A 26755-nucleotide genomic window follows, 5' to 3' on the forward strand; every position below is an offset into this window, starting at 1 on the left:
GTACATCTTCCAAGGAATACGCTAGATCTGTATGTAACCAAAGTCCCTTTCTTCCTTTAGGTCTTCCCCATGACTCTGTACTTCCACCATGCCTGCAGAATATTGCTGCCTATCTATGTTTGCCTGTAAGCTAATACCTTGGCATCAATTTGGTTGCTGCTTTACTGAATTTAATTAATAAGGACAAATAAAAATCCTGTGTATTGACAAATGCACAGGCAGTTTGGAAGAAAGTATGTAAAAATATTAAGTCAGTTTTGTGGTTTAGTTCAGCGTGGTGATTGCTTGCATTTTTTAGAGTTAAGAACATTCACAGACCTTTGCAGAATTGACATCCAAAAGTATGGGGTTGTATGTTATATCAGTGCTGCATCATAGAAGAAGTTACTTTGACCTGCCTGTTACAATTGTACTACTGATACAATTCAATAGCAATAGTACAATTATTTTTTTAAGTTGCTAACAAAACTATTCAGTAAAAGACAGAAAAAAAAAATGTGTATCTTATTGCTGCTAGTAATCCTTTTGCTCAAAACATCACTTTTCAGGTTTCTTATTTAAAGTCACTTTTTAGAAGTCCATGCTCTACTTTCATTTGCTGTGTTTGCTTTATGATTTACTTACCAAAGTATATCTGTCTTAAGTTAGCGTAATAAGCATAGGATATATGGATATGTTGACGGGTGATTATTTTTTTAGCTTGAAGGTCAGACGGATGCAGGACATAACTGGACACTAAAATTTTAGTGTCTGTATTGTTCCGAGTACTTTGTTTGTGACATTGGTCTCTTTTGGATCAATCGGCTTCAGTTTTCTGATTTCTTATAATAATAATGTTTGAGTGACAAGCAAAGTAAATTCATAAACATAGTATATCTCTAAACCCATTCTTCGTTTATGAAATTGCTGTCATTTTGCATATGACAGGCTATTATTACAGTAACAGTGACTTCAGGAATTGAGAAGAACACACAGTTTCCTGAGCGAGTCTGTTTTGAAAGGTTTTAATAATTTTAGGTTTTATAAAATCATGAAAGGACACCTTCAGGATGCCTTAAAAATGATGTGTTTGAAAGAAATAAATGAATATTCTTGCAGACTATGCTTGGTTTGTGTTAATGAAAGGAAATATTGCTTGAGATTTTTGGATTCAACTGTTCTCAGTTTTGATAGAGATGTTGATTTTTAGCATACTTTACAGTTAACAAAATGGCTTGCTTTTGCCATTGAACTGGTCATCTGGTATCTTTATGGTGCATATAGCTACCCTCTTTTATCTGTGAAACACATCTTTTTAAACTGTCGCCTCTTGCCATTGCATAATTCCTCCTGTACTGGAACATACGGTGGCAGTGTGAAGGGTCGGTTTATCTTGCTGGCTTCGACCCCTCACTGACACCTCTTGTCACTGTCACGTTAGCACCCAGGTGTTAACCCAAGTATCTGTAGATTGAGAGCTGTGCTTCAGCTTGGCAAGGGCCACTGAATGTGATGAGTTGTAACACAGAGGGGTTTGAAACCCTTTGTCTTAACTGTGAAATGAGAGGGGTATGGTTGGTTTCTTTTTTTCCTAAATGGCTCACTTGTCAAGAATTTTGCAAATCCTCTAGGTAAACGATGAGCAGGGCACAGCACTGGAAACTATGAGGGTACCAGGTTTCTAAAGAACATAGGTACTAGTTTTAGAAGATGATAATACTTTGGTATGTCCGCCACCCCCCAGATGCTCTGTTCTGCAGTTTCTTGATTTTTCTGAAGTCTGACAAAACCCAGAGAGAACTTTTAAGCAGCAGCATAGTTTCCTAGTCAATTGCTCTAACTTTATTTTCTGAACTTTATGTGTTGGTGCAGATGGTGCTTCTGAAAATGCATGCAGTGTATATCAACTATACATGCTAAGCAGTCTGTGCCCCCTTATGTACAATATCATGTCTTGTTTCTCTTGCTCACAGACACTGGAAACTTAAGGATGTTCTGCAGACAGGAAACACCCATTCACTTCCCACATGGTCAAATGTCATTTTCTTGGACAGAAGCATTTCAGTCTTGCCTTACAAACTGATGAAATCACTGGGAACCTAGCCATACCAGGGATGTGCGTTCTGTTGATTTTTCATCACCTTACATGTTAGTTATTAATACTCTCTGCTTTATCAAAAGAAAAGGCTCCAGCACTTAAAAAAAAAAAAAAAAAAAAAAGCATTCTTCTGGTGGAAATCTAGTGATAATAGGACTTACATACATAATGCTATGACTATTATAGGGAAGCATAGGGAGGGAATTTGTTTAAAAATTAAGATTTTTTTTCTTGGGGAGAATAAAACCACATTTGCTTAGAAAGCTACAGCTATGGATTTGCTACAGCTAATAGATTGCTAATAGAAGTTCAGATAGTGCTGAGGCCTGATTAGATGTATTTATATGAAGAAGGAGGGTTTGTTATATTTAAGAATCTTGTATGTGAATTTCATTCTTCAGAGCCTATTTTTCCCACTCAGGGAGAACAATGGTTTTATTTTGGGTAGTTTATGTCATGTTGTAGTTGGGTGAAATGTCTTCTCTCACAGCACAATTTTTTCATCTACCTCAAACGAGCTACTTTAAAATATCTGATGCTTTGATTATTTTATACCGTTGGGTTTCCTCTTAAATCACACAGCCGCTTGTATTCAAACAAAAAAAAGACCTAACAACCCCACCATTGTTAATACTGAAGTAGATGCAGTAAGATATATATATATTATTTTTTTTAATGGGCTGCTAAATCTGTATGGGAACACACTGTTGGCTGTGAAGTGTTTGTATTCTTATTCTGTATCAAGGTTAGGTTCATGAGTTACAGCCACATGTTGATAGGGCAGCTGTGCATGTAGAGCACCGTTTAACGGCTATAACTGTACCAGACAATGTTGTTAATAGCTAAATGACAACAAAAAGTCAAGTTTCCATGGGTCATGTATCTCAAGCACTGTGCTCTGCTAAGGATTACTGATATATTTGTTTACAGGTAGGGACTTGGGTGAACTGATGCCTATATATGTTTTTGATGATGATGCGTGGATAGCTATAAGCTCCAAATGAAGTTGTTGGTGTTGTTGTTTTTTGATTAGTGCATAGGCATTTTGTTTGGTGTAGGGCTTTTCGATTGTTTCTGTTGTATGTCTTTTGCCATTTATATCTCTTATTACCTGATTAATGAGTTGAAATTTGGTTTATTCTGCAATAATTAAAGTAATTTGAAAGTCTTTATGGTTCAGTTCTGAGTGTGGTATGCGGCATCCTTAGCTCATGACCTTCAGGTCTGGGTTGGTAAAATGCCCTTTACATTTTACGTTACTGTGTCTGGTAAAAGAAATGAAAGTAAATCCATCTCCTAACAAAATCTGTTAACAAAATTTGGACATACCGAATTGGCATTCAGCTACCTGCACATCTTTTAAGTATTAGATGCAACAAAGATCTCTTCTTCCCAAGTGAAGCACTATTAGACTCTGTTTCCTGTTTATATAGCCTGTTTATAGCCTTTGGCCTATACAGGCTTTTCTCCTTACCTTCTTAATAATAAAGCAGACTATATTCTCTCCCAGGAAGCAGTGGATTTTAATGTGAGCGATAAGGATTGGAAAGCAGCAAATATGCTCAACTGCAGGCTTCTTCAGCTGTCCCTCAGATCCAGATGTGATGGAATAGCAGAAAGTTCACAATGTCAGCAGCAGCTTTTCTAAAAACGTCTTAGTATGGGCTATGCACAAGGGCACAGAATCAGTATAATTCTCTCAGCGTCCTCTTCTTGTAGACTAAAGTTTATGCATAGATGAAGATATTAATCACAGTATTGGCAGTCTGTAGAGCTCTTGCTACTCCCAGCCAGCTGAAACACAGAAACTTTCAGGTTCTTTGAATATTATGACATAGCTTCTGTTGTTTGAATTAAAATAGTTCAAAAAGTACAAGTAATGTAAGACTTGAAAGCCTTCGTGTTTAATGTTTTTGGAAAGTAGTTTTGTGGCTACCTGTGTCAAGTCTTTCAAGTGACATTCACTGTTACAACAACATAGTGTCATGGCTGAAAATAAGAGCAAGGCAGGTAATTCAAAAATGTAGTGCTCTAGCTTTCAGATCTCAAAGTATTTGGCCAGACTGTCTCTCAGCAATTAGATTTTACCCTTTCTTATGTCAGAACTGTGTTTTTAAAAGCATTTTCCTAGATAGATTACAAGTAATTCTTAATTCATTGAATTTCAATTTTCAATAGCTATTTTTAGGTCAGTTTTAGTTCTTTCCGCTTTTTCTACGATTCCTAATGTGTTGTATGTTTGTGATAACCATAGAATCATTCAGGTTGGAGAAGACCTCTAAGATCGTCTCGTCCAACCTTTAACCTAGTACTAAAGTCCAACACTGATCTGTGCTACTAAGTTGTAAATCTAGACATTTCTTGAAGACCTCCAGGGATGGTGACCTATGCAGAGGAGAATTTCAAGTAAACATTAATCCTACTCACCATTTAATTAGAATGGAGCTAGTATGAACAATAGGTTTATCAAAACATTCTCAGTCTTACCAAGAAAGACCTGCTAATGAACTATTTATAGCAGCTTGTATCTATTTTTGTCAGTAGTCTAAGGACTGACTTAGGACAAACGGGTTAAAAAAACAGGAAATGTGGTTAAGTAAGCGGGTAATCTCTCCAGAGAGTTTCCAGTTTGCCTACACGTTCACATTTTCTTCTGAATGTACTCTCAAAACAACACCAAGTACAGTACCTTGAAATCCATCTCTGCTTAAAGGAGGGAATGTTTCCAGCAATAGCAGGAAGTGGCCTAGAGAAAAGTTTTACATTCTTTGTTAAATTCAAATGAAGCTCTGGAGTCACTGTCTGTGTTTTTTTGGCTTTACTAACATTGGAGCACTTCTATTACATTTCAGTTGGTTCAGGTGTTATCAAATGAATCCATAAAAGTCTGTGAACACTGTCATTGTAACCTCACTTCTAGATTCGTTTTAAAATAATGACTTTCCTCCAACTTTACCCTTTTTTTTTTTACATGGGATTGTGCTTGTTAATTAATATACTATGCACATATTTTTGGTAATAGATATAAAATCATGTTTGGAGATAGCAGAAGTAGTTTTATGAATCAGACTGTATAAGTCTTACTGTGAAGTAAAAAATGTATTGAACATGATAATGACATCCATATAATTCCCAAAGAGGTATTGTTTATGTTTCTTATTTTGGGGAGGGCAGAAGCAATAACATGCAAGTGAAAGTCATTCTTTGCTCTGCTCCTTATTTGTTTTTTTGAATGGAACTAATTATTAGGGTTTTTTTGTTTAATTTATTTGTGAGTCAAAAGGAGGAGTGAGTATAATAAATGAAGCAGCTTTAGTTGCGGTAAAGGCCGTGACCTGGTGGAGTTCTTCTATTTTTAGAATTACTGTCAGACATCAGTGTCTACTGTTGGGACCCTGCAGTGTACTAGAAATGTTTTTTATCCAGGGAAAACAACAAAGTGTGATGATAAATTTTTAGTAATTAGAAAGAAACAGGCTTGTCTAGCTACTTTAATTTAGAAAACAGGCCACTGGAAGTAACAGTATTTGAAGCTGATTTCCTATCAACTGTCTTTGAAGGCAGAAACCTGTGTGCTGTTGTAAAGAGTAAAGGTGAGCTGCTTTGTTTTGTCCATGGGGAAATTCCAAGTCACGTATCTACTTTTTTTTTTTTCTTTTTAACATCTGCAGGGTTTTGGGTTAGATAATAACACTGTGTGGGTGGGGACACTTCAGTAAAATAGCATGACATACTCACATACAAGTGCTATAGTTCATGAAAGACTCATGTCTGCAAACAAGTTAGGTTCCTTTCTATTCCACAGTTAGGAGACTATCTTGAAAGGTACAGGCTTCTTGGAAATTAAAATATTACTTTTCTAAATGGGATATTGTATTCACCACAGTAATTGGAAATAGTAGCTAACCATTAAAATTATTTTCCAGAAATATTAAACCAGTTAGGGCATTTTCTAATGAGGCGAGTAGAGTTTGCTGTTCTAGAAACTTAAAAGTTTTCATCTGTAATGGAATTTTAATTCTTTCAGTTAATAGTATGTTTGGATTAAACAGGCTGTCAGTCACATTAAATTTTCTCTGGTTGTAAATGTTAAATTTCTAAATAGTTTTGGGGGAAAATACCGTGATTCAAATGCATTCTGTACAGAGTAAATCATAAAATGATTTTTGCTATACATAGTATACAATCTCTAGCTTGTCTCTGAAATAATTTATGTATAAGGTATATAATAAATTAGGTTTATTCAGGATGCTGCACGCTAAAAAAAAAAGTTTAGTCATTTGTTTTTCTTTCCGCTTTTATTCTGTGCTGCCTCTCGTTAGATTCATGGGATAAAGTAGTTGATGGTGAGAGCTTCATTCTGCTCAAGATGTCAGGCAGTTGTCTGTGAGTTAGAGAAGAGCCTACAGCTGTTCTGCAGCTCTCTTTAAGGTTTGTGTACCAAGGCATGTCTGCACTGATTTATTTTTTTAAGTCCTTCTAGCAACTTCTGCATGCAGACAACAACCTCCTTGCTGACCTGCTGTGACCTCAGACGGTGTTTCACTTTTTAATGCCTCTTCCCCTCCCACCCATTCTGTCTTACCTGTTTATATTTTTAGTTTTTAAGAAGAGGTTACTTGCTTTGAGTCGGAAGTTATGGGTTAGGTTGGGTTGGAAAGTGAAATTCTGTGGTGTGTGCTGGGCAGTCGGGCAGCTGGCTTTGTCAGGAGGCTTCCATCAAACCGTCCAGGTCCCAAGAAGGCTCCGCCAGGCAGGACAGTTATTGCTTGGCGTGTCACAAAGTGTGATCTGGGGTTCCAAGAACCCCCAAAATATAAACAGGCTGCGATCCTACAGGGTATCCTGCTAGCCCTTATTACTGTTTTTGTAACACGGGTTTCTTGGAGAACATGTCCTAACCACACTGGAAATGATGCTAGAGTAACTGTAGTTAAAGCAGTTGTTAAATATTGCTGTTGCCTCAGCTACATTGCAGCCAAAATCTAGAGGAAATTTAACAGTTAAAATCAGACTGTTTAAAGAAGTTACATGGCTTTGTGGATACCATTGATGAGTTTCTTTTTTAATGTGCACTACGCAGCACTGATTAACGACTTGCAAAAGATGTGTGCAGGTTTTTTTTTCCAGCAGTTTCACATAGCAAAGTAAAAAACTTAGAGAAGAGCTGCAGGAGTTTAACTGACAGTTCAAAACACTGCGTGACAGCTGGAAAGTACTACATTTCTGAAGCTTGGAGATGAACATTTCCAATATCAATTCAATTAAATCTGTCAATAGGATATAATGTAATTAAAAATATATATCAAGGTATTTAAAAAGTGGGTATCTTCCTTAAAACAGAGCAGATGAAATCTTTTTTTTTTCCATTTATCCTCCTTTATGTGTTGTTATTCCTATATTCACTGTCAGCATAGCAAACGAAACATCAAATATCAAGTGCAGCTAGGTATGAAAACCATTCATGTCTCTGGATCACCAAATTCTGTTTCTTGTTACTTTTGAGGAAAGTTTTTATCAAAAAGTAATCAGGCAAAAAAAAAAGTTTTCAGACTGATTGACTATTACTCGCATAACTCACCGAATGGAACAATAAACTGTACAAACACTGCATACAACTGGATGGGCTTAAACGATGAAATTTCAGACTTTCAGGCATCAGTTTTCCTAGCTCTACCAAGTCATGCTCAAGCCTCAAGGCTAGCAAATTCAGTGCTCGCTTTTCAGAGGCACTAAGAAACATTTCTCCCCTCAACAGCAATCGCTTGCGAAGCAAGTATGGGCCTCCTACAGAGGCCAAAATGCTCCCTGTTGCTTCCTGAATTGGTGGCTCTGTGCCTGCCCAAGGCTCATTTTTGTTTCAGTCCTTCGGAGTTTTAGGTCAACTCACGCTTGAAACGGGGCTGGTCACTTGGTCAACGTGTAAAAAACCGTTCTTTCCGCTTTGGTGAAAACTCATCTTTGCTTTTCAAAAAAAAAAAAAAAAGGCTAGAATTGAGTGACAGCTGTTGAACTGTAGAGCATCTAGTTAGTGGCTTTTCTAACTCTTCCACAGAAGAGCTGTAACTTTTAATGCTCCTGCCTGATTTTGTTTGACTGTGAGTTGACCTCGGACCCTTCTTTCTTTCTATCCTTTGTATCCTCTAATCCTCATCACTTGTGCGGCTTATTGCCAGTGAATTGAGGTACCTGCTGACACCACCCACTTTTTCTAGACAGTTGTATGCTTTTATCCCGCCCTCCTCCTTTTCACACAATAGGCAGGCTGAAAGGATTGTTCAGCAAGAAACAGCAGCAAAATTAGCTTCCCAGGCCTGCCAGTTCTGTCCATTTCAAATGAGACCCCAATTTCACAAGAGTTTAAAATATGTCAAACCCAAGCTGCTGGGGTTAACATTTCCTGTGTGTTTGTATTGTCCTAGCAGAACTACCACTCATTCTTTGAACTTGTGTTTTCTACTCTGCCGAATAGGTTAAAAAAAAAAAAAAAGTTTACTCATATCCTCTTTTCTTACTCTTGAATGACTGGGATCATTTGAAAAACTCTGTTGGCTTCTGGTTCGGAAAAAAAATCATCCTGTTGAGTTCAGTTGTAGCATGTGTAAGTTTTGTTCTATTTGTGCATGCAAGTTTTTGTAGCTTCTTTGCGTCTTAGAATTACACATACGGTATTGCAGTTCCAACTTTTGCATGCTTATTCAGTCACTTCGGAGGTTTCCTAGTAGAATGCTGTCATCTGTGTACTTGGGGGAAACATAGCTCTTAGAACCACATGTGGGACAACTGGTAGCACTACCCCCTCTGAACATCTCCTGAATGACTCCTGCATTGTCAGGCTACAAGATCAGTTTCTGCTAATCCTCAGAACCACAATTCTTTTTCCGTTCTCCTTTTCCCATACTTCACACAGTCATCCTTGCTACAGCTTCATAGTATCGTTAAAATTGCTTGTAGATGTAGACTTTTGACAGATTTCATATGTAAAAATTTTAATAGGTGATATAGACTGGAAATTAAATTTAATGGATAATCTTGCTAGATTATTTTTTTTACCAGTAAAAAGTACAGTGGAGGGCCCAAATTGGAAGATGCTATTTTAAAGTTTCTGTCAGCCATTGTGATAGCTGATGGCTGAAACTGTCCTTCATTTATATGTCTCAAGTCTTCCCATCCATTTTCTTTAGAGCATTCATGGGGCTTTGTTAGTGGAAGCTAGAATTCCAGTAAGTCAGATTCTTTGGTGTTAAGAATAGAGTGGGAGTGGAATGCATTTATGCTGTAACAAAATAATAACATTTTCTTGAGAGAAATTGCAAGAGCTTGTTGAGACTTTCTTTAACACGTTTCTGTCAGAAGCTATGGAAAGGTATTGTGTTTGTGCTTCAATATGCTAAATAAGAGGTATTTTAGACTTAAGAATGTTATGTTTCACTTGATTAGCCTGATAGTTGCAACCTACAGTTATATGCTGCATTAGCTTTCAGTGCTGTATAAAAGGACTGGCAGCATGGTGTCCCAAAAACTGTAATTGCGTGGGCTGCTGAACAGTTGTAGAGAAAGCTGCACAAAAATTCTATTCTAGACAGAATTTTTTCATTTTGAAATGAATTTCACAACAAATTCACAGTTGGATGCCGCTGCTTGTATTTCCACTGAATCATACTCCAGAAAAGTAATACTTTGCTTCAACAAAGCCTGCCACAAACAGTGCAGTGATATAAATCAGAAATTGGATATTTTTTAATTGTAGTTGTTCAAAATATAGTATAGTTATTAACTATGCCTGCAGGTCCTGACATTCAGATATGTTTGGCTTTGTCTCCACATGCAAAAACTAAAATCCTTCATAAAAAAAAGAAGAGAAGGGCTGGGGGGGAAAATACCCTTTTTACCCTTTTTATGTACTGTTCATGATAGGAAACTGACTCCCAGGCAGCAATGGTTTTCACACCACCACATATTTAATAGCAGAGTGAGAGCAAACCTGTTATATGGTTACTTTTAATTTCCAGCCTAAATTTACTGATGGACAATTCATTTATACCTTTCTTTGGTGTGCCAATATTGTTCTCAAGCTCAACTAGTTCTCCTTTTTCTCCCTGAGTGCCTCCACTTACTGGCATTTTTGGAGTGCAATTGCATCCTCTCTCCACCTTTAGTTAGTTTAGCTTACCAAGTCAAGGTCTTTCAGACTCTTAGATGCTGTAATTAAGGCAACTACAGTTTTATTTGCATGGACTGCCTCTAAGCTGCATAGCTTTGCTACTAATATTAGCTCAGTTTGTGCTGAATTCTTTGGTGTTAAATTGCAAGGCCTAAGAAACTGAGGAAATATTTGAGCTTGTGCTGAGTCCTCTGATTCTGCAGTCATAACAGACCCACAGGAACATCTCAGTAGTGCTAGCTAATGGAATTGCAGCAAAGAAATAGCCTCCTGTAATCTCTCAGTTCATCCATTTGTCCTTGCATGTGGGCAAGGGTGCAAGGTAAAATGTGGCTGCTTACGCCCTTTCACCGAGGTTTTAGTTAACAATTTTGTCTTGCAGCTGTGATGGCCTAGCAATGTACAGTACTGCACTGTTCTCATCTCATTTTTAATGTAGGTTCCATCTCAGTTCCATTTAGTCAACACATTCTGAATTCTTCAGTTAAAAATGGTCATTTATGTCATCTGTCTTAGGCAGTGGTACTTAAAACCTGGTGCTGATTTTGCTGACATGAGTATTTCATGTTTGTACAAAGTGGCATTAACTGGTTGTAGACCCTAACTGAGTGGCTGTCTTTTTAAGAATTTTGTTGTGGAAGGTTTCTTCAAACAGAGGTGATAGGCAACATTTTTTTTTTTTTTTTTTTTTTTTACTAGCACAGCAGTAGACAGAGTTAGCAACAGCAGACAGAGTTAGCAGCTCCTGTGCTGAGCCAAACTGTTTAAAAGCACCCGAAGAGGCACGCTACCTCAGGAGCTTTGGTGGGTTAGATGGAAGATGAGGATTCTTCCGTCAAACCACATCACCCTCTCATACAGCCCACCCAGATCAGTCTGTATGCATCCCAGCATTTCACTTGCCTCCCAAATAACACTTATTCCCAGCTCAGCCAGCTGGCCTCCTCTCTTTAGGACAGACACCTTCCCTCTCTGTTTCACATAGCAGCCCCCCTCTCTGTACTTCCATTATGGCTCCCCAGCTCTACAAGAGTGAATGTGAGAGATGCTGCCTTGGAGAAGAATCAGGCTGGACAAGGAAATGCAGCTTGGTTCACAAGTATAACTTTGACTGATTAATGAACGTGCTCAGACAGTGCTCAAGCATCCATAGAGAAAGGGACCGTGTAAGTCTTAACTTTGCGTGGCATTTGTGCAAACATAAAAACACAGTTTCCACATGAAAGATCCTCCTGTCACAAGATGAGGCCAGTAGACAACCAAGAGCTGAGTACCGCATAGGTTTGCAGACTGAAATCAACACTTTGCACCCTGAGGTTAACTGTAAACCAGCTCCCAAATCTGCCCTGTACCTCTTGATGTGATTTGCATACCACCGTTTGGTGCCTTGTCAAGGTCTATTTGACTGTGGGAGGTGATACAAATTTTGTCCTCCGTGATATGAAGCCCACGGGGGAATTAAACTGGGGCAGAGTGAAGCAGGAGGAGAGCAGCAGAAGAGGAAAAAGGAAGGGGGTGTTGCGTTTCCACACATACCTGTGATCTTTTGGTGTGGTTCGAGTTCTGGTGTGTAGCATCCTTACTTTGTTTTGCAGATTACAGAGGAGAGAGAAAAAAAAAAAGTTTCATAAAATTTCTGCTATTGCTCTATTCCTCCCTCCCTTCCTTCCTTGTTGCAAAAAATCACTAAGATAACAAGAAATTATATGCTTGCAAACTAGTATACTATGTTGTTTGATTTGTTGTTGGTCTAGTTTAAATGGAAAGAATGACAAATTTTTCAAGGAAAAGAATAAAGATAGCAACAAAAGGCATTAGAGATGTTTTGGAATATATCTGAAATGCTTGTTTTATTCTTTACCTTTTTCATTAATTTGCATTTCTTCCAAAGTGAAAATATAGAACATTATTTCTAAAAAAAATCATTATTATTTTGTATGTTCAGAAACCAAACTGCTTTTAGCGAGAGCGGTAAAGTCATCTTCAATGCATGCCTCTTGCCATGAACTTCTGAAACGGAGACAGTCTATGCACGGGTTTGGGTGCAGAGCTTAGCTATATCCTGGCTGCGTGTTGGAAAGGACTCCTTGTTCAGCATCTCTCCCTCCACTTTCCCCCAAATGCCCTTGTTTCCCCCAGGAGACCTGCGGGTGCTTCAGGAAGCACCCTTCAATCTGAACGCTAGGCCGCACCGTGTCACACGGCGTAGACGTAGGCAAAAATGTGTTTGTATCTCATGCAAGGGGATCCTGTCTTCCTTTTGTCCTACTCTCATAAAGTTTTTGTCCATAAGGATTGTCTAGGAAAGAGCAAGTATCTCCTTTTTAGATCTTGGGGTAGGTTGTGGGAACAGCGTTCACTTTATAAAGTAAATTTAACCACAGCTGAGATGGCAGTTGCGAGACATTGCTGTATTCTCCACTATTCACTACAGTATCTTAGATCTTCCATGTCTGGAGTCCAGTTCTCTGAAGTTATTCCAGATCCACAGCAGTGCAGGGGACTAAGAGCCTGTCCTAACTGTAAAACATACCCTGCTGAATGTCCTGTTTAGAGCATGGTATAAATTGACGATTATTTTACTTGCTTGGTAAATAAAATGCTTGCTTAACTTCTTCACCTTCCCCAAGAGGAAATTTTTACTAAGACATGACATCTCCATATAAATTGTCATGAGTAATACCTTCTGAAGCACTTTCAGAGAAACAAGAATCCTTGCTATTTCCATCTGTAATAATAACATACAGTTAGAGAAGCTGATAAAGTAGCGAGGCCTTCTTGAAGGCTGTGGTATATAAGCGTTCCCTTGCGTTCTCTGTTTCCTTAGAACTTATCAAGTTGTAGTGCATGTTCTATGCCACGGTAAGTGCATTCCAGCAAGACATCCTGAAGTTTTTTTTATGCTAACTCGTTATTAAATTGCAAAGCTGGTAACATTGGGTTGCCAGAGAAGAATACTGAAACAGGAACCTGCTGGCTTTTTTAACCTTTTGCTGTAAGGAAACGTGCCTTTCTCCATTTGATTTGAAAAAGGAAATAGACTGGTGGTGTGGCTATGGAACTTTCTCTTTCTGCCTCTGATTGCAAAAGTGCTAGTGAAAGAAATGAAAAGAAAAAGTACAGTATTGAACTGTAGAATAGTATGGCCTTGTTGAGATAATAGAATGAAAGTAATTAATTATCCTTTTTTGTTTTCTTTCAGGTGTCAGAAACTATTTGAAAGAAGCATTAGTGAATATCATTGCTGTGCATGCAGAGGTGAGGAAGCTTCAGATTGTTTGATGCTTACATTCAGATGAATAATTTCAGCGTACTTTGCTTGGTAAATTCTGGCTTTCATACCCCTGAAAATTGTACCTGTGTTGAAGTGTGTTCATTATAGATGTCGGTGCTTTGGGTTAGGTTTAGCCAACCAAGTATGAAACTGCTAATTTTTTTTAAAGGCAGAAAGAGATGAACAGTTCCTGTTTATCCTCAGTAATACTTTGTTACATGTTTTGGAGTGCTTTTTTCTTTCCACTGTCTGATGAAAAAGAAAGCCAAAGTCTAAAGCTGAATTCTTCCTTTTCCTTACAATGTGGGGGGAGGGAGGGGGGAGCAAGATGATGATGATGCTCACTTTCTCTGATTAACTTTATTTTCCACAGCATATAGAAACAAGCTTGTGCTCAACTTTCAAACAAATATTTAATATATGCCCTTTGTAGTGAAAAGGCAATATATATATCATATTCTTCTATGTAGGATAAAAAATGAAAAGCTAAACACTGAAATTTTTGTAGTCTCTATATGGCACAAATAGCGTTTGAAATACTTGGGTAGGCAATGGCTTATGATAGAGAGTCTATATTAAAATTTAAGTATTATTAAAATTACCAGCTTGCAGAGCTACAGTTATTCGGCCTCTCGTGGTAATATGCAGGAATTTTCTATAGTACTTTAAATTACAACTAGCTCTACAAGTTCCTTCCTTCTGAGTACTGAGAGTGTTATCAGATTACTATTGCTCCTGGTGTAAATGTTGGTAATAGTATTACTCTTATCTTTGTATTATCAGAAATACCTTTCAAAATATCACTAGTATGGCTGCTCTACGTATTAACGTCTATTTAAAACCTGATAAGATTCATCTGAGGTTCCTTTTTATTTTACTCCTCCATAAATTACAAAGCTTCATATAAATTAAAATATAATATCTTCAAAAAATAAATTGTATCACTTGCAACATTATTGTTTGGATTTCAATATATGCTTACAGCAGTTTTCACAATAGCATTGATTATTTTACCAAATTCTTCAGAATGAGGGAGCAAACAAAACTACATACCAACATGACATTCATTTGTTGTTGCAGTTTTTCAGTGTAGTTGAAATTAATAAAAATGAAAATGAGAGTTTGGGCATTAAAAGATTCAAAGGCATTTTTGACTTCTTTAGCTAATCGTGGTAAAAGGCATACTCATTAAAATTCTCCTGCAGAAAGGTGCACTAACTTCTGACTTCATTGAGACTGATACTAATTTTGGCCCAAATAGTGTGTTGCGTCATGAATTTTTACATGTGAAATATTGCAGAAATATGAAAATGTGTCAAGATGAAACTCCCATTTGCACTGTTTTCTGCTGAAATTCTCTAAGATGGGTCAGATTTAAGTTTAGTTAGCAAAGCTGCAAGTTTCTGTAGTTTGAAACAGCAAAAATTAACAATCAGCTGAACAATGAGCATGGAAAGAAAACTACCTTTGAATTCAAATTTAACTGAAATCAAAATAAGGGCATCATATTGCAAATTTGTGATGATTCACCATTGCTGAGAACTTTTTTTTCTTGGATTCTGTATAGTAACATCAAGAGTGCTCGTTATGGGCACAAATACTCTTTTCTCAGTAGAAGATTTTTTGTGTGTTCCTGGTATGTTTGTGTTGAATTGCTCAGCAATATTTGCTGCTGAATAAGATGACCCACGCACAAATTACTTTTTTTTTTTTCTTACTGTAAAGCTAAGTATGTCAGTTACATAGCTTTTGTGGGTCAAAACAGTCAAAGTACATGCAAAGGCTGCATGTTTGAATTCTCAATGATAAAAACTGATAGCTGGCATATACCTATGTGGTCAGTGTACTTAGTCTGTGGTGCAAATTTGCTTCTTCGAATGGTTAGCTTTATGGGATCCCTGATTATAATTCCCTGCTTAAGCCACTGGAATCTGGGTAAGAATCCTACATTCATTTTTGTTCCCTTTAATTTATTTTTACATACATGTATGAATATCTTCTAGTAATTACTACTTTTCCTTGTCAGACTTTATTCTAGCAAAATTTCAACTACTTAATTCTGTAAGTCATTTTAAAGAGAAAATCAGGGGAAACATTTTTTAAAAACTCTATCCAGTTCATTTTCCTTCTTGCACCACTCTAGTCACATTATCTTCAGTTCCTTGTGTCATCTTTTTCCCCAACCTCATGCAGTTTTAGTGCAGCTTTAATATCACCTTTGTCATGACACAGTTTTGATCTGTCTAACCTATAGTCTCACTTCCTCCTATATCCAGCCTTTCGGTCTGCATTTTCCCCAATTCTATGTAGAACACCATACTTTATTTTTTTTAATTCACCAACAATTTTTCACTTCCTTAAAGTGAGCTTTAGGGAAGATTGGTTACTTCATGCTTTCCTTTAGGCATAGATCTAATGTTTAATTCTGTGGTGGTGTTATGTTGCAGTTGCTATTCTGAACCTCAAATGGAGGATGTGACCACTTTGAACAGTTGTACAAATAAACAGTCTAAAAACTAGTCTTGATGCATGGAAAAAATAGTAAGATGTAATGTTTTTGCCCAGGAGCTAACAGATTCCAGTAAGGGAAAAATCTAAATGAAAATCCATTATGCCACCATAGTCTCGAACCCTTTTGAAGGCTCATTTCCACAGAGAGCATAAAGACACTTGCTGTTTGATAGTGATGGGGCAAGTGTGCAGCAGGGTCTTTGCCACATATGAAGTGTTCTAAAAGAAATTGCAAAATGCTTGGGTAAAATGTGGCTGAATGCATAATTAGGTCAGTCAGTGACATAATCCTGAATTAAAAAGGTGCTATCCACAAAACAGCAGTTTATGTATAGCCACCTGACCACCTGCATGCATCAGGTGAGAGCAGATACTTTCCTTTTAGGCACTGCAAGAAGGTTGTCAGCGTCACATGTCGAATAGCTAGCACTGCGGTTAGCAGAGGTGATTGGGCGAAGCACAGGGCAAGCGTCAAAGGATTCTTCAGGTTCCAGATGCTGTGAATTTCTTTGTCCATTGTTAAAAATACAATGGCCCTTTCAATCAAAGTGTTTAATGCTTTTTACCAAAATGTTACTTTATAAAATACTTACGTCAATATAGGTATTCTGCTCATGATTCTTATTTTATAAAAATCAGGTGTTTACCATTTCCAAAGACCTAGTTCCTCGGGTAATGTCAAGGATTGTAGAAGCCGTCTCTGAAGAACTGAGTCGACTGATGCAGTGTGTTTCATCCTTCAGCAGAAATGGAGCTTTACAGGTAGATGAATCATTTGTACTGTCAAACATCTGAGTTTATAAAACTTAGAATAACAGAGAGGTATAACCTGTGTATTTGTTGGATTTATTGTAGCAGTGAAAACAAGGAGGTAAAAAGGATTAGTATACAACCTCTTTCTCATATTTATGTATGAATACCTTTTGGGGTACTAGTTCTTGGGTTGATCATATTTTAGCGTTGTCATTGTGTAAGTGCATAAAAGATTACCCATATCCTATGAGATAAAAAGCATCATAGAATCATAAAACGATTTGGGTAGGAAGGGTCCTTTAAAGATGATCTAGTTCTAACCCCCCTGCAATGAGCAGGGACATCAGTCACTAAATAAGGTTGCCTAAACCATCATAATGGTATCTGTTTGAAATGTTGTTAAACTAACTTTGTCCTGTCACCAAAAAAAAAAAATATTTTAAAAGAAAAAAAAAAGAGTTTTATGATATTTAGAGGTTTAAAATCTTGAAAATGTGGTATGGTAGGATCTTGTAAGTCTTTACAGAACCGGTCACTTGCCTGTTGTGCTATTTCTGTGTTAGCACTCTGTCATAACACAGATGCAACGGATAGTCTTACAATGCCCTCTTCATTTGTGACTGCACCAGTAGTTGTCTTTTCTGCTGAAAAAGTTTTAAAGGAGTTTGTAGGAGAAAAACTACATATGTTAAAAAACAAATTCCATTGACATAATGATTGCTATGGCTGTAACAGGCAGGAAGTGCCAATCCTCGTTTTTCATTGTCTGTGATAGCATTCTTGCATTATCATGGGAAAATAAATATCCAAATGCAAGCTTTATTTTCCAATTGCTATTAGTAATTGCATGTGACAGATAATTAACGTAGCAAGATTGCAACCAAGTAAGATTGGCTGCCAGCTTAAAACCAAATCAATGAACAGCAACAAAGCTACCTGTAAATCATTTTTGTTTGACTAGGTGACCCGCTCTATGAACTTGCTGCCTAAACCCATAACTGGAAGGATTTTCTCTCCCTTCTGCAAATTTCTCACTCATGGTCCTTTTCTGTTCCTCTGAACATGGAAAATCCTATGTCACTCAAGGCAGGAAACAGCAGTATGAGAGTGATCTGGGCCTGGGTCAGCCTGGTCAAGAGAGACCTGTTCCTTAAGAGAAGCCTAAATCTGTATACCCATGTCAGATGATCCATACTTTCACAGTGTTTGCCCATACACCATGTTTATTTAGTCTGTGATGCCTGAGAACGTGACGCTGTCCCATGGTACTGGGGTTGGATTTGATCTTTGTGGGTCCCTTCCAATTTGGGATATTCTACTGCTGCTTCCTAAAATGTAGGGAAGACTACAGAACCTTGTATGTAGAACTTCAAGAACTCCCAGACTGTTCAGTTTGGAGCACCATACAGAAAAGGTGAAACATTCTGTGGTGAGCAAAGCATTCCTTATGGGTATGAAATTGGTGGGTAGCTATGTCATATTTTGTGTGAGATTTCTGGCACCAAAAAAAACAAATGCATAAATCTCTGCTGGCTTCCTACCTAGGGGAGAGATAAGGAGAAGACCTAAAAGCCAAATGCTTTCATTAGAATCAGAATTAGATGTCTATGTTATATTATAAAAAGTTTTGTTTTGGAAAAGTAATGTCATATTAATTTGTTCTAAATGTAGATCTCTTTCCGTAATGACTAGCTGGATTAAATTGTACCTTGATGAATAAGAACTGAATCTGAATTTGGATGAAGTTCAATTTATAATTTAAATGAAAAAGCTATAGTATTGACCACATTCAGAATGTTTGTTTCACATAAAAAATCTGAGTGAATATTTTTCAAAGACTAAAGGAAGATTTGTGAACTTGGTTTAATCCTGGAGTTCATTCTCCACTATTAGGTATGGTAGAGAATGAACTAGGTGAAAATCAATACCTAGACATACAGTACCATGCAGGAGTAAAATCCCCAAGCTTGTGTGCCCACCAGGTGACAGACAAGAAGCAGAGCACAACCATTCTACTTCCTCATCTGATGGAAAAAAAATAAATAAATTCAACAGCAAAACCAAGAATAAGATGTGCATTGACAGACTTTCGTATTCTCGTGTTTCCTTCCTCCCTGGACAAGCCAGGCTGTGAGAAGTAAAGCTCACTATTAAAAAAATAAAAAAGAAGCATACCCTATCGAGGTAGCGTCCCTTTCTCTGCCTGTAACAGAACAGAAAAGATGGAGCAGAATTAAAGTTTTATTACTGTTACTGAGAGACGAAACAATGTTTTCAGACTGCTACATAGTGACCACGCAAACAGTTTGACTTGTATGAAAGTATGAAAAATATGAAATTGTTCCTTTTAGCACTCTCCTAACTGATATAGCAGCATGGCAACCAAAAATACAGGAAACAAACCCTTAGAAGTCAAGGCTGCTTACCACTGCAGCATGCACTAGTATTTGCTTCTAAAAAAGATGAAGCTTTGGGATACTGGTATTCTGATCAAAGGACATTGTCTCAGTGTTTCAGTATTTGTATTTCTGTCTTTAGGCAAGACTTGAAATCTGTGCATTGAGGGATACAGTGGCCATATATCTAACACCTGAGAGCAAGTAAGTTGTGCTGTATTTTCTATTGTTTCAATGTAGTGGAGTCCTTGGTAAACATGCAAAAACACATGGTGTAAATTAAGGATTTTCAAGAGATTGATACAAATAGAATATGTAATGTATTACATGTATATGGGGGAAATTGACACTACTATGGCTTTATCAGTTGATTTTTTTTTTAATTTAAATTGATGACACAGACTAGGTATTCCCCACTCTTACCAAAGTGGGGGGTGGAGGGACGACGACTCTTACTTAAGCTGCTGAGGAAAATGTTGCGAAGGCAAAAGCAGTTGCCACTGAGTTTCATCCATTTTTTTTACAGAAGTCCCATAAAGCACACCACAGAGAGTCTGCCATAGACTTCAAAGAGGCTACAGAACCAGACACCAGCAGGATCCCCTTAAAGGGACATGGAGAATTAGGGTTCTCCACAAGCTTGTACATTACCCTACTCCTTTTCCACACACCTCATAGACGAGAGTGAATTCAGCTTCACCCTGTCTATTAGAATGAAAAGCTTCCAGCAATGTATCATTTCTTAGGGAGGTGAAAGACCACAGATAAACAGTGGGGGACATACTCATGCATATGCTAATATAAAGGGAGAAAGAAAAACATTAGCAGCATCAGTGGTTGATGTAGTCAAGACACGTAAAAACACAAAAAAAAATGTGGTAGCTGTCAGCAGTTTTGAGTAAAGTTCATTGATTGAAATTTCTAGTTGAGTATATATGGGGCTGGGTGTGTCCGTTCATTATTTTCGATTACCTACACTTTTGTTAGGATTGGCATTACCCATTCCCACAGATTGTGATTTGGTCCTCTCAACTGACCAATATTTTGTAGGAGACATTGCAGGGCTTAAGGCACTGATGTATCTTCACGTCACTGCTGATGGTATTCTGTGATGTCACTGCATTCAGTTTCAAGACTTGCTTCCTTGTACTGTGCATCTGATAGTGATGAAGACCTAAATGTGAACTGTTTGGCACCAGCTTATATTGGATAAAATGGAATTGCTATTGTTTCTGAGCAGCATGGGAGCAAATCAGAGTGAACCATGAAAGCTGGAGCTTCATAGATGCCTTTTTATTCCTAGTCCCTTCACTAGCAGTAGATGCCACAAGCCACCATATTAATATTAATTCTGCTGAGAGAAGGTTGTACCCATCTGTGCAGGAGTTGCATCATTCCCTGCATGTCTGTTTCATGTTGCCCGGAGGGGTGTGCAACCCCCATCCTTGGAGATACTCAAAACTTGACTTGGCCCCAAGAAACCTTCAGTAACGTCGGTTATCGCTGGTTTGAGGTGGGGGTTGGACCAGAAGACCTCCAGAGGTCCCTTTCAGCCTCAATTATTCTATGATTCTGTGTTAGCACAATGCAAATCTCTGTAGGCCCCCTTCTCCAGGGGGGAGTGCAGTGACTTATCAACTGACCATAGAAAGCCAAAATCAACCTTATATCTGTGCTTCACACTCTGATGCTCACTTAGTTCTAGGCAGAAGGCAGGCTGGCAAACTACCTCTAATTCTTGGAGGGTCCAGAAAGTCAGATTCAGTCTTAAATCAGCAGCTGATTGAACATTTCTTGTTGGTGTATGTTGTACATCACATCAGGAGTGTTGAGGGACCTACTTGGGCCCGTGGCCACTTTCTATATAATTTGCACATGAATGTCAGGTGTCAAGTTGACATTTTGTTAATTTATTGAAACAAGAAGCATGGCTAAAATATAGTACATTTCTACGAAAATTATAGAGAGAAGCTGAAAGTTGAGACTTGTACCAGGGGAATATGAGTATTTTTGTTTTCCTTACAGCTCGAGCTTTAAGCAAGCTTTGGAAGCCTTGCCTCAGCTCTCGAGTGGAACTGACAAAAAGTGAGTATACTGCACCTTCTTGTTCTTCTTATGCTCTATGGAGCCATTGCTTTTTACTCTTGTATCAGAGCTTTGCTAGAAGAGAGTTAACCTTTGCTATATTTGACCTTTCAAAGTTACGAAGTAGAAGCCTCTTTGGACAGAGTTAAGAGTAATATAAATCCTTATTCCTTGTGGCCTATTAAGTTATACAGAGGAACTGAGCTGATGACTCTGTGGCATATGTCTCCCCCATTCTAGCCTTATCAGTTCAACATAGCTTTGTATTTATTTTATAATTTCAGTCCATTTTAGCCTTCCATGCTAATCTTAGTTTCTGTGAGGTCCATTGTCTTGTCTTAGTGAATTTAGCAGCAGTAAAGAAAATGACCAAGGAACAAATCCAAGTTTTTGCCAGCTGATATTTGGGCAATTCTCAAAACTGGCTTGTTTCATTTTAAAAACAAATAAGAAGTTTCTGTTGTTCTTTCTTAACATCAGGAGGCGGCCTTTTGGGTTCTTTCTTCCCCAACATAGCAAACTTTGACAACCAAGCTGCTGTATCGCACTGAACCTAGTATTTGGTAGCCTATTTTATAAGCATAGCTTAATAAAGAGCTGGTATGGTAAAACACGGACAGATTTGTAATGAGTATATTAGTATAAATATAGCTGTTTTGAACTTGAGGTTGCTATTACGGTACTTTTAGGAACTGAACTTCATCAAATCAGCCTGCACTTAACATTCAGAATTTAGAATATTCCGTAGACAAAAGTAGACCCTGTTTGTGCAGCCCATACAAACTGCCTTCTCTCTGTTCAAACCTACTCTTCACCAGCCACAAGAAGTCTCAAGATACCCCCTTGCCTTACTTGGGTCTTTTGCTTTATTAAAGATAAGAATCAGTTTTGAGATAGCTCTTTCAACTCAGACTTTCCGAAACACCTGTAGGGTTGGGGGTTTTTTGACTTGGTCACAAGTGTGTGAGTTTTTGTAGGACAGATGAGAATCAAGAACTGCATCATTTTTACATCTATCTCAGAGTTCTGAGCCTTAGACAGCATAAAATTTGTTCTGTTTCTCAGGTTTCTATATGACAACTGTCATCATTCCACACTGGCCATTATAATCTACATATATATTTGTTTAAAATAACACACATTTATGCACTAATTTAGAGATGTTTGTTTCAGTTTATTCAGTCATTACTGTGATACTAAATGATGAATGTGGCCATAGGCATCTTCCAGAGGGCTTGCTGAGGAAGCAGATACCAATTTTGTGGTTCAAGTTGTTGTTCGTGGTATTTTTGTAACGTTCAAGTATAATTTCTTCTGTTACTGGCTGTTCAGTAATCACGGCTTGCCAAAAAGTTGCAGTGATGCATGTCTGCCCTATCTAGCTTGTTTTTGAAATAGAGCAGAAAGTTTGGAGAACATGTTCATCCCTAGAATACAAGGAACATAAAGCATACAGAAAAGGCTGTAAAACTTTGTAACAGATCTCCACTGCTACAATAAATATCTCCTACAATAGAACCATTGACATCCTTGGTCCTAAACCTGTAGTCAGGTTTATAATAAGTATCATCCATTGCACCAAGTATCCTCTTGGCAACGAACTATTGCTATGCTACAAACTGAACTCATACTTATTTCGTTATCTATAAAGGACAAAAACATACGTTTGCTAGTGAATTAATATTTCTCCTGGAACAGCCATTTTATTTCTGATCCTTTAGCCATAATCTTTAAGAGAAGACTATGGAATACCTCTCAAAGACAAGTTCAAGAACTCACATTACGAATTCAGCTGCAAGCTAAAAGCCATAGCCTTGATAAGGGATACTGGTTTTATGGCACATAGTCTGAAAGTTTCCTTACAGCAGTATCTTATGACCCTCTCTACCAGCCCTTTTGCCATTGTGTTTTAAATTTATGTTTCTCTAAGGACAATGGTATTTATGTGGAAGGAAAGGCATATAAAGGCCTATTTTATAACCTTGATAAGATCTCTGTGGCTAAGTCTCCCTCTTATCACAGATCATCCCAACACAGTTGGTATATTTCTAAGTATCTGTAAGATTCAGATATTTAAACTAGATCTAATTTAGGCCCTTTATTTACACAGGCAATGTATTTGAAGTCACAGACAGAATAACCAAAACTTCTGGTAATTGTTCCCTTTTCAGAATCAGCCAAAATTGTAAATATTTTCCTTTCACAGGTTATTAGAAGAGCTGCTAAACAAGTTTAAAAGCAGCATGCACTTGCAGCTGACCTGTTTTCAAGCTTCTTCATCAGTGATGATGAAAACGTAGACATCGACGCAATGCAGGCAACTCAATAGATGAATGCCGATAGACGTCACCCATGTTTCTGTACTTCATCAGTTCCCTTGAGGACTGAGGAAATCAAAAGGAATTTCATTGAAAAAGAAGTTATGAGATCCAACCCTTTGAGTAATGGTATGAGGTATCCTGCTGAGTGAGAGTTCTGGTTGTAAATATCTTGACAAAATGTTTTTCTGTCTACTGTATTTCATTCTGTGGAGGGGACTAAGCCAGTTTTGTTTACATACACTCTTCTTGGCTATATGTTTGTGAAAAAACATTTATTTATGTGCTGCAATCTCAGTTTCATTTGTTAAAAATACGTTGAAATATATTTTTAGCAACTGTTGCCTTAAATTTAAGTATTACACATGCTGTTCACTATGTCAGTTTCTTTCTAGGTGTAGAGCAATGCTGATGTAACTGGAAGACTCAGCTTCTGTAAACTATTGAGAATTATGCAATAAACATTACTACCTACAGATCCCTAAATAAGTATTCTTATGCAATGTGCTGAAGGACACTACTTTCTTTGCATTTAAAATTATTACTTTTTTTCTCCTATGATCTACAATTTTAGTGTTCATTAAATCTGATTTTTGGGAGGCTTTTATTTTCTTATTTCTTTGCTAATTGAACAGATCTTCCTGTCCGTTTAGTTTCTCCCTTCATTTGAGTATTGGTGTTAAACCCTTCACAACTGAAATAAGCTTTCCTTTCATTGGCAATTAACAATTAATTAAAAGTGCTCTGAGTTTGAGATTAGTAGATGCTTTAAAAGTATGTTTAAGCTAAATATCCTTTGGTATTAAGGAACAGAACAGTAACTACTTCTGACTATGTGCCAGGCTAAGGAGGAGCGCAATTTGCCATTGGTTTTGTTGCTTCCTTCTCACTCTTCTCATCTTTCATCATTCTTACCGTCTTACTATCACAGTCTTCCTCTTCTCTCTTGTTAGTCAGTCCTCTTTTCACCACCATTAAATTTGTTTGGAAGTGAATAGGGGTTCAGGAGGCAAGAACAGTTTTGCTGCCATTACTTTATCGTTACACAAAAGTCAAGAGCTGTCTTCCCAATGAACAGTCAAGACCAGATTTGACTGTGACTTTCATTTGGGGACTTAAAAACTGTGGGAAGCTGTAAGAGAGAGCAACTAATATAAAGTGGTCTTGTTTTGGCGGGTGAGGGATGGGTTTGATTTTATACCTGAAAACCACACATTAATTAAATCATGAAGTAATGATGTATTCTTTCTGTACTTGCAGCCATTTGGGGTATGACTTTTTGGAAATTGTGCATTAAATTTTCAAACATTTTTTGTCAGCTTTTTGCTTTTGCTAGTCCAGTTACATGCTTTAAAAATATAGCATACAGTTCCAGTAATTACGAAATACTACAAAAAATAACTCAATGCACATGTATTGTGGGTACATAGTAATAGTGTGTTGAATAGAAGTTTAAAACTGCAAGTGTATGTCATTATTGGCTTAAGAAAGAAAGTTGTTAAACATCTGAGCAATGTTGTTTTGTTTAATGTTGTCAATTCCAAGCTTGTCGTAGTCTCAGCTTCTGATACTAACTGAAATAATCATTCAGTTAGTTCAGTCTGTAAAGCAGTTAGCTTCAGAATAATAAAATATTAAGAAAAAAATGTTCATATTTTTTTCTTGAATCCCTTGCTTTCCAAGAGATATGATTTTCTAATGATTTTTGCCAGCATCTACATTTTCTACATTTGTATCAGGCATGTTTATAAGTATTGAAAACATAATTTGTTGTCCGTACTGACATAATACAGGTTCAGGCATTTATTTACTGTAACACTGTTCTCTTGTCTTCTGTTGCAACAGTTTGTTGCTTGCCTTTAAAACCCGAAATAAGTCATGTGCTTGTGTTTAGTTGCTTTTCTTAAATAATGCTTCAGAACAGGTCATTGATAACCAAACAAGAACAATGTATAAGGGATCAAATACTTGAATTCAGCCTGATATGAGATAAATGCCGACAGTCAAGTCAGAGCACTGGGTTCCATTAATCCAGCTGGAGGAATTAAATAAGCCAGTGAGGATCATGCAGCAACAAAATGTGTTGAAGTCCATTTGTGTGGAAGGAGAGTTGGGACTGTCAAGACTTCATAGCTGAGGTACAGCATGCTACAGTTCCTCTAAAGGGGTTACAAAAAAAAAACAAGAAGTGGTCAGTGTGGCTTTGCAAAAAAAAAAAAAAAAAAATTCAAAGATACAATAAGGTTTAAAAAAAATAGTATTGGAAGTGGAAAAAGATAGGGAGACCACACTAAAATACACAATGAGGGCTCGCAGAGAAAAGGGAGGCAGCAAGGAAATTAAAGTAACAGAAGTGAAAGGCTCTGACATTTAAAGCAAAGGTAAGTGCTGAAAACAGTACAAGAGAGAGTGAATTATTACATGAACTTTGAACTTCTAGAAAACCTAATATCAATTCATACTGGAAAAAAAAAAGAGACACTGAAATGGAAACCTGGAAAGCTTTATTTCTCGTTTAAAAGAAAAACTTAGGAAGTAATAAGGTTGTAAAACATGTCTTGCTAAAAATAGGTAAAGACTTATGGGAAAATTCAACCACAATATATTGCATTGGGATATTCAGCCTCTGGAGATGTTGAGGCATTCTCCTGTTACTGTATTTTTGAACATTTATTTTGAGTAGTCATGAGGAGTTCAGGATGTAAGCAAAGAAGTAATAAAAAACAAATGCAGTATCAATGTAATGAAATGGGAAGGGGAGGAGGTGGCTGCAGAAAAAAAATATTTAAATCCATCAGTAAAATGAAAGAAAAAATAGAGGAAAAATCATTACATTCCATACATGGATGGTAACTTAATGAAACAGATAAGTAACACAAAATATGAAGAAATACTGCCGCTTTTCACTCACAAAACATTTCTTTTTTTAAACTGATATTGTTTGGAAAATATGTTTATGGAATGTACTGGTAGTGCATCGTCGTCCAAGTTAAACACTTTCTTAAAACTTTTTAAAAGCAATTTAGAGAACTTAAAAAGAACTGCAGTCCTGCTAAGTTTCATGCACGTGCTGAATTTCAAGCCCATGAGTAGATGTGAGACTTCTTGCTCAGATCTCCTTCAAATGTTTAACACGTATGCCCACCATTGGATCAGGTAAGGAAGGCAAGGTAAGGA

At 37.3% G+C, this 26755-nt stretch overlaps 1 protein-coding gene across 4 annotated transcripts in view; it reads left to right on the forward strand.

Moving 5' to 3' along the window:
• EXOC2 (exocyst complex component 2) overlaps positions 1-25230 on the forward strand; it is a 131875-nt gene extending 106645 nt beyond the window's left edge. For all 4 annotated transcript variants that reach the window (XM_048076106.2, XM_048076107.2, XM_066992545.1 and 1 more), the window contains 5 exons: positions 13444-13499; positions 16666-16788; positions 19318-19379; positions 21201-21260; positions 23467-25230. In XM_048076106.2, the coding sequence (XP_047932063.1) occupies positions 13444-13499; positions 16666-16788; positions 19318-19379; positions 21201-21260; positions 23467-23560 (395 nt within the window). In that variant the 3' untranslated portion in view covers positions 23561-25230. The remainder of the gene's footprint in view (positions 1-13443; positions 13500-16665; positions 16789-19317; positions 19380-21200; positions 21261-23466) is intronic.
• The last annotated feature ends 1525 nt before the right edge of the window (positions 25231-26755 follow it).

This window comes from Anser cygnoides, chromosome 2 (genome assembly GCF_040182565.1).
Source record: "Anser cygnoides isolate HZ-2024a breed goose chromosome 2, Taihu_goose_T2T_genome, whole genome shotgun sequence".
NCBI classification, from domain to species: domain Eukaryota; kingdom Metazoa; phylum Chordata; class Aves; order Anseriformes; family Anatidae; genus Anser; species Anser cygnoides.